Source organism: Pantherophis guttatus, chromosome 7 (assembly GCF_059756535.1).
Source record: "Pantherophis guttatus breed Tessera chromosome 7, ASM5975653v1, whole genome shotgun sequence".
Taxonomy (NCBI): domain Eukaryota; kingdom Metazoa; phylum Chordata; class Lepidosauria; order Squamata; family Colubridae; genus Pantherophis; species Pantherophis guttatus.
Window position 1 is genome coordinate 29,498,278 of NC_142069.1, and position 14,861 is coordinate 29,513,138.

The 14,861-nt window shown below is 40.8% G+C and overlaps 1 protein-coding gene across 2 annotated transcripts in view; it reads right to left on the bottom strand.

Annotated features, from left to right (window-relative positions):
• Positions 1-13,542, bottom strand: part of CARD10 (caspase recruitment domain family member 10) — a 50,662-nt gene extending 37,120 nt beyond the window's left edge. Inside the window, exons 1-6 of one of the 2 annotated variants that reach the window (XM_034403855.3) lie at positions 13,408-13,542; positions 11,887-12,022; positions 8,091-8,224; positions 4,623-4,841; positions 3,487-3,624; positions 1,878-2,203 (exon numbers count right to left, since the gene is read on the bottom strand). In XM_034403855.3, the coding sequence (XP_034259746.2) occupies positions 1,878-2,203; positions 3,487-3,624; positions 4,623-4,841; positions 8,091-8,145 (738 nt within the window). In that variant the 5' untranslated portion in view covers positions 8,146-8,224; positions 11,887-12,022; positions 13,408-13,542. Of the gene's footprint in view, positions 1-1,877; positions 2,204-3,486; positions 3,625-4,622; positions 4,842-8,090; positions 8,225-11,886; positions 12,023-12,919 lie in introns of both variants that reach the window. The other variant, XM_034403854.3, reaches the window with a different exon arrangement.
• Between the last annotated feature and the right edge of the window lie 1,319 nt (positions 13,543-14,861).

Consider the following 14,861-nt stretch of genomic DNA (forward strand, 5'->3'; position numbering starts at 1 on the left):
TTGTTTTTAGATGCCTGCCGGAAGGCATCTGCAGCTGATAACAGAGCTCCATACCAATCCAGAGCTCTGTTATCAGCTGCAGATAACAGATGCCAGCAAGTATCTGAAGGCAAAACAGAGGCCAGGGCGATCCGTGCGAGTGGCGGCAAGCAGCTGCAGAAGAAGCGACCACAGAAGACAAGGCAGGTGTCAGGGTGTGCAAGCCTAGTCAGTAGGGCAGCTCCATTACCCCCCCCCCAATCCCCACCCTAGCTTTTTACCTGTGTGCCTTGCCCCACACCCTGAACCCCGGGGTGGGTGGGGTCTTAATTAGGGCTAATTTTGTAGATGGGGCTTAATTTGATTGCATGCGCTCAAAAATATTAGGGCTTCTTTTCAAGGTGGGTCGTCTTTTTGGAGAAACACGGTAATTCTACCAGTTCTGGTAGTCCCCAGAACTGCAATTCAGTACCACAGATTGTTGAGACTATCAGAGTGTCTGAGACTGCCCAATTCAGCCAGTAAATTTCTATGGACAAGTGGGAATTTAAAACTAGATCCAGTCCAACACTTTTAACTATTTTGCTGCCACACACTTCTACCACCTCTAAAAGATACCTGATTTACAACACAAAATATTATTTTCTTCCAATAATAAATGCAATCTGAAACTGCTGCATTTTAAAAAATGCAGATGAGGTTAATCATCTGACCTTAGAACCCGCTGTATATTTGCCACCATTAAGTTTTAGATTCAATCTCCTATCTTAAGAGCCACTTTTGAGAAATTTGGAAAAATGCCCTGCTTTCTCCAACTCAAGCCACTATCGTAACAATAATATTGTTAAGTATTTTAATCTTATTCTTTCTCATCTCTCCCCATCTGTTGTCTTTGTGTGACTTGTTTTTTAAACAGACTATTGCTAACAGAGGGTTGAAAGTGATTTTGAGAGACAGTTGAGCTAAACAGTGGCAAAAATGTTTCAGAGACATAAATAGTAACTTGGGAATTCCATCACCAAGGGGCAAAGATTACCCTGGGAAATTAGCTTTCTGTCTAAGGTGATTAGGTATTTTGCAATTGCATGAATACCTGCTGATCATACAACAGATCTAGCAGAAGTGCACAATTACAGCAAACAAAAAAACTGTTAGTACACAGTAAATTTTAAAATATATTTATAAATCATGATTTTGTTATCAACATCTCTAACATAAAGACTTATAAACACAAGTGCCAAACATATTTGTTCAGTCACTGATTTTCCAATATTCTGCTTAGATCTAAAACTATAAATCTATCTTCTCTAAAAAAAGAAAAAGAAAAAGGCACCCACAATGTCAAACTACAGAATTTCCTAGCTAAGTGGGGTCACAGACATAAAGGAAAGTCATGTTGAATGGAACCTACACTCAACTTGGCACAAATACAGTCTAATTTTCAAATTTCAAAATGTTTAACAGTTGGCATTTCAAGGAGGAGGGGGTTGGCATTTAAGACTATCATCCCGGTCATGAGTTACACTGTAGCTAAGAGTAGATTAAGTGTATTTGGGCACACTTCGGAGAAAAAACTTAGAGCAGATAGGAAGGGACAGCAGAAAACTCAGCGGAGAACAGAATTAGAAAGTGACAGGTGAAGGTGAGAATGCCTCCAAATGAGCAATGCAATGGAAAATTAAAGGACAAGAGAAGCAATTTTATACCAGACATAGCATGAAGTGCCAAGATATTGGAAGCAAGATGAATTGATTTTTCTGGTACTTTTTTCATAATTCTTTTTTGCTAGGATTACATTTACCCAAATATTATTTTAGTAACAAAATAATCTTCAATCAAGAGAAGACAGCTTTCTTTAATTTGGACATAATTCCACTGTACTGAATGGCTCACCATACCCCAAGTTGCAGATCCCTACTCCTTAAGACAGCAGTGTTTTTTTCTTCACATAGTTGTGCATAGCGCATGGCCAGCAAATAATTTTCATCCTTCAGCCTCAGCAGCTCCAGGCTGTTAGTATCCCAGTCTTCTTGGAACCTCTGGCAACGTTCTTGTACTTTCTGTAATCCCTGGAGCTGTTGCTTCAACTGGCAACATTCCTTTTCTAAGCCTTGGGTTTTTATCTGGAGCTGGTGCTCTTTGGCCAGGTGCTCCTTTCGTTGGGCCCTCACCTTCTTCACCTCCAACATCAGGAACTGAGTCAGGCCTTCAGGACCTTCCTCATCTGGAAAAGGGACACAGGATGATCATTGAATTAGTGCCACGAGTAGACAAAATGCTAGGAGTCATCAGTCAGAACACCTCATGAGTAATTCCTTATGATTCTTGATGAATGTATTTTTTCTTTTATGTACCAAGACTAAGTCCTTGTCTGTCCAATCATACTTGGCCAATAAAAAATTCTATTCTATTCTATTCATACAATAAGCCAACTTGTCAAACATCTACTTAATTTGCAAGCACTTAATATGTGAAATAGCATGTTTATAAACATACATGTATGCTTAAAATTTGCGGCTATCATCACTGCAAGCATGCAGCAACACACTTAGCTGAATAAGGTGCAAAATACCACTTATTCGTGATAAAACTGTTCTTTAAGAAAATTTTAAGTATCTGACACTTGGCACACAAAATTCCTTTGCTCAAGTCTATATGAATGTAAGTGCATCTCAACTTGCATTTCCTGAGAATTGCACCAGATTCTCTGTGAGGCTTATTTATTGTTACATACCTCTTTCTAATATGGAGATGTTTCTCTAATGCATATTGATTATGTACATATTCTGCATTCAGAAAACACAAACTGTACAATCACATGGCAATTTATAAAAATGCAAGCAAAGTGGATTATTTTAAGAATAAGTGAGCTCAAACTATATATTTTGGTTTTATTTTGGCAAGAGAGCTGTTCAAATAAAAATAACATTTGTTCACAGATAACAGTGTTATGTCAATATAGGAGTCTATTCACATACAGCAACAAAAGATATATCAGTGGAAGCGGCAGAGAAAAGGCAAAACAGTTAACCAATATACAGAAACATAATCTTGGTATCATGAAGCATTCTAAAGTACTGCCCTGAATAGATGATATCATCCATAAACCAAAGACAACACAGACAAATTTAAGCTTCCTGCTATTTTCCTGGTAAGCTAGTTCTAAAAAATATCTATGTGGCTATTTTTATTTCTTCAAATCTCAAAAGCAGATTGTTTTGATGAGCAATAAAAGGCCAGTTCTAGAGTATCTCATCTTCTAAATGACAACCACTTTATGTTATGCATTCAAAACAAAACCAAAAATGACAAATATAAAAATTTCAGTATAATACGGGCCAAGATACCTCACATAAAATTCTCCATACCAGCAGAAAGCTCAATAAAGCATCCATTTATGCATACATACAAACTATACATCAAGAGCTTTGAAGGCCCTCCTTCTTCCAAAGTAGAATCAACCTTCTCTAAATCTGACTGAATATTGTGTTGCTTACAATCTCTTACCCAAAATTATAGAGCAACGCTGAACAGGTTGTTTTCCTGTTAGTCGGGTGAAATGTTCAGGATAATAGAACTCCAAGGACTCTAAGAATGCCTCATAGCCTCGCTTCCCTCGCCTTCGAAGCATATCCATCAGGAGTCCTGCAGAGATTTTAAAAAAAAAATATCACACAGATAGGATACAAATGATTAGCAAACAGAATCCTAGATTTGGTGATTGCATATCACATGAAGCCATCATGTGCTTAATTCTGGCTCATTAAACCATGATTGAATAAATAACAGTTAGCTAGGCTTACAATCACACTAAATCATAAGTTGGGATTTAATACAGTAGCCTATTCCCGTTCTAGAAATATAAAGCCGAAAATTGTAAAAAGGCCACTTGGTCTAACCTTTATAAGAACAGCAATGGCCTTTTAAATTCACTGGATGTGAGAGCCAAGTCAAGACAGCAGGGTTTAGGGAAATTCCTTAGGTCTTATGTAAGGTTAAGCAAAAAAGAAACCATAATCTATTCTCTAAAAAATACAGGTAGTTCTCAAGTTATGATTCAAATGGAGTCTGCCCATCAATGGTTTATTATGGATGTAATTTTGCTGAAAACTAGCAGTAAATGTGATTATTCACTTAATGACACAGCTAAAAAATGTTGTCAATTCACTTAATGATCCCAATACTTGACAACCAATTGTAGACTTAAGTCAATGACCACATTAACATGCTCTTGCTATGCTCAACTGACTAATCAATAAAGTTATACCATACTATACCATTAGCATGCTCCATCACCATCAACAGCAAAAGGAAATAAAAAATATATCAATAACAGAAATTAAACAGACATTAAAAATATAGAAGGTGGATTTTGTTTTTCTTTTCGCTAGGCATTGAGAACATCTACGTTAGACTTCAGTTCCGTAAAGCCTTAAAGTACAGAAACTGCTGGGTTTCATGGAGCTTTGGTCTGCTATAGCATGGCTTTTTTAAGGTACCACAGAGTCATGATGGAATCTCTTGAACAGGCCCTTCCTTTCATGCAAAAACCAACTAACTCTCTGTATTGTATTTTAAACAAAAAAAAGAGAGAGAGACTTTCCACTGATTTCTCCTCCATGCAAATTCCAAATATCTCTCACCTGTTCGGTTGCTCCTACATGGGAACCGATAGGCACTCAGCACCTCCTCTTCATCCTGTTCATCTATCACACGACATTGGCGCAAATAGGGTGTCAACTTTTCTGGATTCAAAGAACGAGTTAATTGGTGTCGCACACTCTCAATCTTCTCCCACAAAGCTTCTTCTTCTTCCTCTTCTTCCAAAAGATTTTGGACCTGGTTGATACCATCTTCAAGCCCTATGAACACATGTTCAGTAATACTGAAATTAAGGACAATAATTTCCTCAGGTGCTCTTAAACAGTTTGGGAATTGGATTTTTCACATCATTTTAATGTATACTGAAGGTTAAAGTGGGGATTTCAACTTCTGCACAGAAAATGGAACTGGCCTAAGGCTCTTCTTTATTGGAGTGAGCACCGAAGTATATTTATTTTTAGATTCTGGGCAGCTTACAATATTCAATAAACACATTAAAAATCATAATTAGTAATAATCAAAACATCAAAACTATAGAAAACTAAGCTAAGGTAAAACTAAAGCTAAAAACTAAGCTAAGGTAAAACTAAGCTAAAAAAAAAAAAGCAGATGAAGGAATGTTAGTAATAGCAGAACCACCTCACTAGCTCACTAATCCCTGGAGTTCCCAGGCCTGCTGACACAACCAAATCTTGAGAAAGCCTCAGAAGCTCAGAAAAGATGAGGCAAATCTCATCTCAGAGGGCAGAATATTCCAGAATGTGAGGGCTGCTGCAGAGAAGGTCCACTGCATAAGGACCATTAAATGTAACTCCCTACATTACGGAACCTGTAACATGCCCTCTCAGCTGGATCTGGTGAGATGGGCATATGAATCAGAATAAACGTGTTAGAAAGGATTTTGGAGGTCTTCTAGTCCAACCCCTGCTATTCTATACCATTTCAGACAAATGACTGTCCAATCTCTTCTTAAAAGCTTCCAGTCTTGGAGCATTCATATGAAATTGGAGCAAGGTGGGCCCTCAAATAACCCTATGCCAAGACCTACATTCTGCATAAACACGGAATTAAATTTGGGAGGGGAGTCTTAGGGAGTTTGTTTTTTAAAACTATAATATTCTTATTTTAAGGCACACAAAATAATAGGAACCATGCACAAGCTCAAGAAAAGATATAGCTGTTTTAACATGTTCCAAGCATGTGCTATCTGTCTACCTACAAAATCTCTAAATCACAATTTGCCTTTCAAATGCAAATCTCTGCTCAGCATAATAATAATACATAATACATAATAATTTTCCTATGCTTTCCATTTCAAAATGACAAGAACTACTAAAATCAGAAATAGCGCCAAGGGTTGTAAAAAGGGAAGTCAGGGACCACATCTAGCATGGTCTGCAAGTTATGAACTCCGACTTAAAAGAGAAAACAATTACTTAAAAGAGAAAACAATTACCTGCAAATAAATACTATCAACAAGGATGACAAGGACATACAGTAAAAAGAATTCCAAATTATAATGCATTTCAGATGGCTGTGCAAGCTGGAGATTATGACAGTTTAATTGAAGGCATCTATTAGAATTACCAAATATATGAAGCCTTGGAAGCCCCTGACCAAACATCTAAATTTTGTCACTATTTTTTTTCTATTTTTAATCTATTTCAAAACCTATCTTCATGGTGAAACCTTTAGTTCTTATTCCTGTCTTAAACATGGAATAATCTAAATTCAGTTCTCTGGCTCAAGTGATTCATGCAATTTTCAGTCCTCAGTCTCAGTGTGAAACTCTCAGTATCATCCAAGTCTCCAAGTCTAATCTTACTCACTCTCTTCCTTGTATCAAGCCATGATTTGCTGGACAAACTACAATGGTAGCATTCATACAATTTGCTACACCAAAATTAGCACATCATACAACAACAGAAGTAGTAAAAGGGCCAAAGTGGCATGCAGAAAGACAATAGTCATATATTCTCATAATACTGCAATGCCACAGTGTGCTTTCAGATCTGACTCTGATTGACTGTAGCCTTGATTGACTTTGATAGTAGCCATTTACAAAATCCTCCCAACCCCAAGATAAAGCAGAATTCTGAGAATTGAAACCCAGACTCTTAAAGTGACCACAATTGAGAAACACTAACCTAATACATACTTATTAGAAACCATCATTGTTTGACCAAACCAAGCAGAATGGGAGGGCATTTTCGAGTCTATACAGCTACACATTGAAGGAAAATCCAGCTATTCAATAATGTGAAGAAGGTTTCAATAAGCAAACAACAGTATACTAATTATTCAAACAGATGTAGGCAACTTGGGGCCCTTCAAATATTGCTAAACTACAATCCCAAAAGTCCTAACTATCCCAGTCAATAAGGAGAACCATGTTGGGAGCCATAGATTCCCTTGCCCTTCCTTCCAATATAAACCAACGTCCCTAATATTAAGCAAGCTACAATTATTATCTTCACTAAAAAAACCTTAAACTTTACTCCAGGGGACAAAATTACTAGGAATGCATGCAGTCAACTCCCTCAAAAAAGAGCAAAGCTTCTAAAAACTTCCAAAGCAGCAAGATAAGCTGTTTGGTTGCCTGAGCAGGACTTCCTGCTGTTCTTCTATTCTCTCTTCAAGGAGTTTCCACAGCCTTCTCTAAAGCACTGAACAGTCAAGTAGATTAGCATATCCAAAGTCTTCAAAGATACAGATCCAAATAGTTGCTTTTCTACCAAAACCATTTTAGCAATTTCAGTGATAGCCAGCAGGAATGGATACATTACACAACTGTGGAAACAAGGGTCACTATTTGATTCTGAAGTCTAACTTTAACTGCCTTCCCTTAACAAAGGGAATTGGAATTTGACAAGTTACTGAAAACTCAAGGCAAATTACCAAGAAGCCTGTACATTATGGAAGTTAGTTTAACAACTTTCTGAATAACCCATAACTGCTAGGTTCACACCACAGATGCAAAACCCAATTAACCACTTTTTGCCTTAGCGCAATGTGAGAATGCATACTGTAATTCTCAGAGTAAAGTTTACTAGTTCAGAGATACCACTAATCTTCACAAAATTTCAAGCCTAAATATTCCCATCAGAATAAGGAAGTATTGCAAAAATTTCAAATTACCGACAACAAGCAGAGATCTTAAGCTACATTTAAATGAAAAAAGCAGTATTGAATGCTTTTCCAGGAGTGTATTACAACAGCTTTCCAAATTGGCTGCCACTCATGGTGAGAGGTTTATAGGGACTCTTTAGTTTAACACATCTGGAGGACTTCAGGTTGGGGAAAAATTGGTTCATACAAAGTTTAATTCTATAGCAGTATATTTTGCTTCCATTTCCATGGCAGTCTTGTTCAGCCAAACTATCTTGCTACAGCCATATTTTTTTGATAAACAGAAGCAACAGAGTGAAGATAAAATAATGTTGCTTGTGTGCATGGCACACAAGCAACAAGACAAGACAGCTAAAAAGATAAATTCAAAGTATACAGACCAGCTTGTTCTGTGTCCAAAGGAACTGAGATGTTCCATTTGAGGGGAGAATCCATAGCTTGGAATTCTTGGGATAAACTAACTTCAGTTCTGAATAGTGGAAATGCTTGAGAGCAACCAGAAAATGGAAGTAGGCTAGAAAAATCAATAAAATGATACAGCATAAGGAAGCATCATATATTCATAGATTAAAATTAAAAGTTTATCCCTTAAGTCTGTCTCACAATGGTTCCCAATAAGGCACTACAAGGTAAATAAAGGGCCAAAGACAGAAAAACAGAAATTGCTAAGTCGCTATCAAATGATATTTTATTTATTTATTTATTTATTATTATTATTATTATTATTATTATTATTATTATTATTATTATTATTATTATTATTAAATTTATATACCGCCCTACTCCCGAAGGACTCAGGGCGGTGAACAGCCAAGAGATAAAATACACATAATACAAACGTTAAAAAACCATTTAAAAATACATTAAACACTTTGGCCCACAAACACATTTAAAACCCCAATTTATAAAACAAATTTAAAACAATTTAAAAGGGAGGTTAGGCCAGACCAGCCTGCTGGAATAAGAATGTTTTGAGGGCACGGTGGAAAGTGCGCAGATCTGGGATCCTCCGTATCTCTGGGGGGAGCTCGTTCCAGATGGCAGGTGCCACCACAGAGAAGGCTCTCTCCCCTGGGGGCTGCCAGTCGACATTGTTTGGCCTATGGCACCCTGAGAAGACCCTCTCTATGGGAGCGTATTGGTCAGTGAGAGGCTACTGGTGGCAGAAGGCGGTCTTGTAGGTACCCTGGTCCTAAACCATGGAGCGCTCTAAAGGTGGTAACCAAAACTTTGAAGTGCACCCGGAAGACCACAGAGAGCCAGTGCAGCTCGCGCAGGAGGGGAGTCACATAGGAGCGCCATGTCGCTCCCGTAACCACCCACACGGCCACATTCTGGACCAGCTAGAGCCTCCGGGTGCTCCATGTAGAGAGCATTGCAGTTGTCCAGGTGGGAAGTGATGAGGGCATGAGTGACTGTACGTAATAAGTCCCGATCCAGAAAGGGACGCAACTGGCGGATCAGGTGAACCTGATAGAAAGTCTTCCCGTCCACAGCCGTCAAATGCTCTTTTTAAAAACAGCCGTGAGTCCAGGACACCCAAGTTGCGAGCCCTCTCCGTGTAGGCCAACGACTCGCCCCCAATAGTCAGTGATGGCACCAACTGACTATATCGGGACATCGGAAACCACAGTCACTTGGTCTTGGATGGGTTGAGTCTGAGTCTGTTTCTCCCCATCCAGATCCGTATGGCCTCCAGGCACCGGGACATCACTTCAAGGGCATCATTGGGGTGATCCGGGGTGGAGATGTACAGCTGAGTGTCATCAGCGTACTGATGATACTTCACCCCGAAACCACAGATGATCTCACCCAGTGGCTTCACATAAATGTTGAACAGAAGGGGCGAGAGGACCAACCCCTGTGGCACCCCACATACAAGAGGCCTCGGGGTCGACCTCTGCCCTCCTGTCAACACAGATTGCGACCGGTCGGAGAGAAAGGTGGAGAACCACCGTAACACGGTGCCCCCCACATCTAACTCTTCCAACCGGTGCAGCATGATACCATGGTCGATGGTATCAAAAGCCGCTGAGAGGTCTAATAGGACCAGGACAGAGGAGCAACCCCTGTCCCGAGCCCTCCAGAGATCATCAACCAACGCGACCAATGCAGTTTCCGTGCTGTATCCAGGCCTGAAGCCCGACTGGAACGGATCTAGATAAGCTGATTCATCCAGGTACTGTCGCGCTACCACACTCTCAACAACCTTCGCAACAAAGCGAAGGTTGGAGACTGGACGATAATTAGCCAACTCTGCCAGGTCCAGGGAAGGCTTCTTGAGGAGAGGCCTCACCACCGCCTCTTTCAAGGCGGTGGGGAAGACACCCTCACTCAAGGAAGCATTTATAATCCCCTGGAGCCAGCCTCGTGTAACCTCCCGGGAGGCCAGCACCAATCAGGAGGGACACAGGTCCAATAAGCATGTGGCCGCGCTCAGTCTTCCCAGTATCCTGTCCACATCTTCGGGAGTCATAGGATCAAACTCTTCCCAGATAATATTCTCAAAACCTGCCTCCATCATCCCTCCTGAATCTACCCAGTCAGAGTCCAGGTGTTCCCGAATCTGAGCGATTTTGTCATACAGATATTGTACAAAGTCCCCGGCTCTACCCTCCAAGGGGTCCTTCCGCATTCCCTGATGGAGCTGGGAGCGGGTCACCCTAAACAGGGCGGCTGGGCGATTATCTGATGATGCAATAAGAGCGGAAAAATAATTACATTTTGCCGCTTTTATCGCTACCAGGTAGGTCCTAATATGAGACCTTACCAGTGTTCAGTCGGATTCAGAACGGCTGGCCCTCCAACTGCTCTCCAGGCGTCTTTTCCGGCGCTTCATCTCCCTCAGCTCCTTGGTGAACCAAGGAGCCAGGTGAGACTGGCGCTGGGTCAGAGGCCGCAAAGGCACGACCCGATCCAAAGCTCCAGCGGCTGCTCTATCCCAGGCGGCCACTAGGTCTTCAGTCAAGCCGTGAGCCAGAGCCTCAGGGAATGGCCCAAGGTCCATCTGGAATATCTTTCCTGTATCTATCCCTCATATTGGTTTGTGTGTTTCATTATGGTTTGATTTTGGCTTACTACAATGACTGAATTTTCCCATCATGCTTTATTGTAAGCTACGTAGTTCATTATGGCTTGTTCAACAAATTATATAAATGTAGCTAAGCCACAGAGATAGTCTGGACTTACACATCATATTAACACATGTTCTATCTTGCTATGGTTTGTTTAATCAGCTACAAAGTCATCATCCATAATGACTGGGAGTTCACGATATACTAAGTTCAAACCACATTGTGAATTAGGCATGCGAGATCTTTCTGCTAGTTCATATTAAGGTCACAATTTATCCAATCACATGATGTTTGCTGCATCCTGGAGCCAAATCTACATACTGATGGTTCAATTGATGTTTTGCTGAAATGGCAGCATTTATTAGGAGTCTGCCCTGTCACTAACAAAAAAGCATCTTTTCCTATCTCCTAGCTTCCTTTCATCTACCACTTCTTCTGTCACCATAGAGTTGTTTTCATGTTTCAAGCTATGCAGAACTGAAGTCAGTTGCAGATCATCTTCAAATCAATTATAATGGATGGGAAAATGAAAACACCACAATGGCATATTTGTGTAGGAGTACTAATGGCATGATCTATGAACTAGTTATACCAAAACACACTTGGGTACTTGGAACTTTAACAACTGCTAGCTGATATTTACCAACAACTTCAGATTGGAAAAAGACATTTATGCCAAACTATTGCTTAGAGCAGTGAAAATGACAGTCCTATTCCTCTATGAGCTAAATATGAGCAGGTTCGGATCTTTAATTCTCCCAAGTCTAACTAAGATTAAGTGAAAAGGGCCAGAATTCTAAGGAAATGTTTTGAATCATCAATCCCAGACATGCAAACATGGTGCTGATTCATAGCGCACATATCTGATCACATACACGGAGTTTCCTTGAGGCTATGTAGTTTCTGCATTACTAGACTGCATAAATCCTGTATCCAAAGAACTATATATCTATTCCTTGACAGTGAAAAAAAGTAACAGATTCAAAATCACACATTCATATAAAACTAAAATATTTAAAATAGCCATTAAGATTTAAATTATTATTATATTTAAATTATTATTTAAAATAGCCATTAATAGCCACCACATTGTCCATATTACCTTATTTGCCGTGCCACAGATCCAAATAGTACTAAACCAAGTTTTCTTTTGAAAACCTTTTAAGTTTACACATTCTTCTCAGTGCCATAATAAACATCTCTTGTCCATCATGCTTCTCAAGGAATCCCAAGTTAGTCTGAAAAAGCACAATATCTTGTCTCAATATTACAATACAATACTTGCCTTTTATCTGATTTGCTAAATGCTGATGCTTCTTTTCATCTCTACATAAATATCCTTCCTTCCTTTCCTTGCCACACCTTTCTCTCTCTCCTGAAACTTGAATATTTAAAGTACACGTAGCTTGCACTTTGTCACATAATATCATGTATCAATTATAAGAGAAAGGTTATGGATAATAAAACTTTTACTCCACTTTAAATGACCTTGTTATTCAAATATAAACAATGGTCTAATTACAACACTGTGCGGGCAGTTTAAGAAATCTGAAATCACAGTTGGGTTTAAGTTAAACCACTTAGGGGTAATCCCCAGAACCAAAACCTAATGCCACACAACTCAGATCTGCAGGTGTGAGAGAATTAAAATGAGGAGACAAGGTCCTAAGTGCAGGACTACTTCACAGCAATAACTGCAGACAAATGTCTCCATCTTCATGGGGGAGGGGGGAAATAGTACTTTTAGCCACTATTCACAATGGCTGGATTCTGCAAACTTCCTGATTTAGAGAAAAGGTAGAGCGAGCTTTCCCAAGCCATCTTGGGCCTCATGTCTAAGCCACTTGAGAAATACCATGTAGCCTGTGCTTATTCAAAGTTGTTATCCATCAACCCTGAAACAGCACCATTTAGATCCATGGCTCTTTTTTTGCAAAGAAGTGGGGCAAAAGCGAGAGAAAGAGAAAATAAAAGACAAATATGCCATCACCTCAGCTTTACATCCTTGGCCTTAGTTGCTGCAATATTTGTTGACAAAAGCAGAAACAAAAGACCCCCCTAAGACACCGCAGCATCGGGAAAACGCGCTTTTATTTTTTTCCCCTCACAACTCGGACCACGAGGGCTCGCGTTACCTTAAAACTTCTCAGCCGACGGGCTGATTGCAGAGGGAGGAAACTCCCGAGCTGGAGGGGGTCCTTCTTCGCGTTTGCCCGCTTGCCTTCCTCGCCCTCTCCTCCTCACTTACTTCCCTCGCCTACTCAATTCTGCCCGCCTCAAGCCGAGACGCACACCTGACGGCCGCAGTCAACAGCCGCTTCCTCCCGGGCCAGAGAGGTGGGCGGAAAGGCAGGCAGAGGCAGATTGGCAACTGAATGAAGCCTTCGAGGTGGCTTGAGCCCAAACAAGTCCCGGCAGCCCCTCGGCCAGCTCAGGAATGCGGGCGGCTGGATTCCATTCCCAGAGGGGAGAAACTCACCCCCGGCGGGAGGGGATGGCAAATAAAAGCCGAAAAGAACTCGGAGGAGGCCAGTCGCCGTCAGCTAAGCGGCCCAGGCACCCTCAACCTTACTCTGTTTTGTAGCAAGGGGCGGCTAGGTGGGATTTTTTTTTTAAATTGTACCTCCAGCGCTTTTCACGCGTTCCTTGCATACACCTTTAGCCTCAACAGGTTAGCAGCCGCTGGTGGTTGTTGGTCGCTGGCAAAGCAAAGGGGCGTGAGGGTTTTGTGGCTGGGCTCACAGCCGCGCTCAGTCACAAGGCGGTAGCTTTGGTTTCGCGCCTGGAGGGAATCCCCCGTTGTGATTTGAGAGCCTGGCTTGGTTGGTTGTATAGACCTAGCCGGTTGTGCTTAGTTTAATAAATTATGGTTAAACTTTGCTGTCGCGGGATGCGGGAATTCCACGGGGGAGTTTCCGTCCAGAGGTGCCTCGGGAGCTGTACCTGGGGACAGAAATCCAGGCACCTGCGGTGCAGTGCTAGGACCATCTGAATGTCGCCATCTGAAAAGCAACAAGTGATGGGGCAGAAAAGAAGAAATGGTGAAATCTAAATTTGTTTACTACCGGTTCTGTGGCCGTGGCTTGGTGGGCGTGGCAGGAGGATACTGCAAAATCTCCATTCCCACCCCACTCTGGGGCCAGCCAGAGATGATATTTGCCGATTCTCCGAACTGCTCAAAATTTCCACTACCGGCTCTCCAGAACCTGCTGGATTTCATCCCTGGCCAGAGGGCTTGGTCCCACCTCCTGTTTTGCATTTCTTTTTTTTTAAATTTTTTTTTTGCTGTCTGGCTGAGCTTCTACATAGTTAATGATGCTCCTTTTAATATGTTTAGTTCTAAAATGTGACATATTTTTCTGTTAAGTGAGACATTTGCTAAGTGAGTTTTGCCCCATTTTATGATTTTTCTTGCCGCAGTTGTTAAGTGAATCACTATCGTTGATAAATTAGTAACCCGGTTGTTATGTGAATCTGGGTTCCCCATTTTATTTATTTATTTTATTTATTTATTTTTAAATTTGTATACCGCCCTTCTCCCAGAGGACTCAGGGCGGTGAACAGCCAAATAAAAACATAAACTACAACCATTAACCTTGGTTGTCAAAAAGTTGCAAAAGGGATCACATGACCTTGGGATACAGCAATGGTCATAAGTATGAACCAATTGCCAAGCATCTGAATTTTGATTGTGGGGTGCTACAAAAGTTGTAACTGTGAAAAATGGTCATAAGTCACTTTTTTCAGTGCTGTTGTAACTCTGAACGGTCACTAAATGAACTGTTGTAAGTCGAGGACTACCTGTAGTGCTTTTGACAAGTAAACCACAGGGCTATTTAAAGGAGGACTAGGGTTCCAGAAGGATTAACTGTATCATTGTTTTTAAGTAAGCACAGTATACGCACACACCAGGGTAACCCAATAACTTCTGCATAGGCTCATGATGTACGCAAAGAACATGCCCAATTTAGATCAACGCCACCCTTGCATATTCCTCCAATGCCATTGGGTTTTCCAAGGTCAATGACAGGGATAGCTTTCAGTCCAGGACAAATGTTCAAGCATAAATTAGCAGCC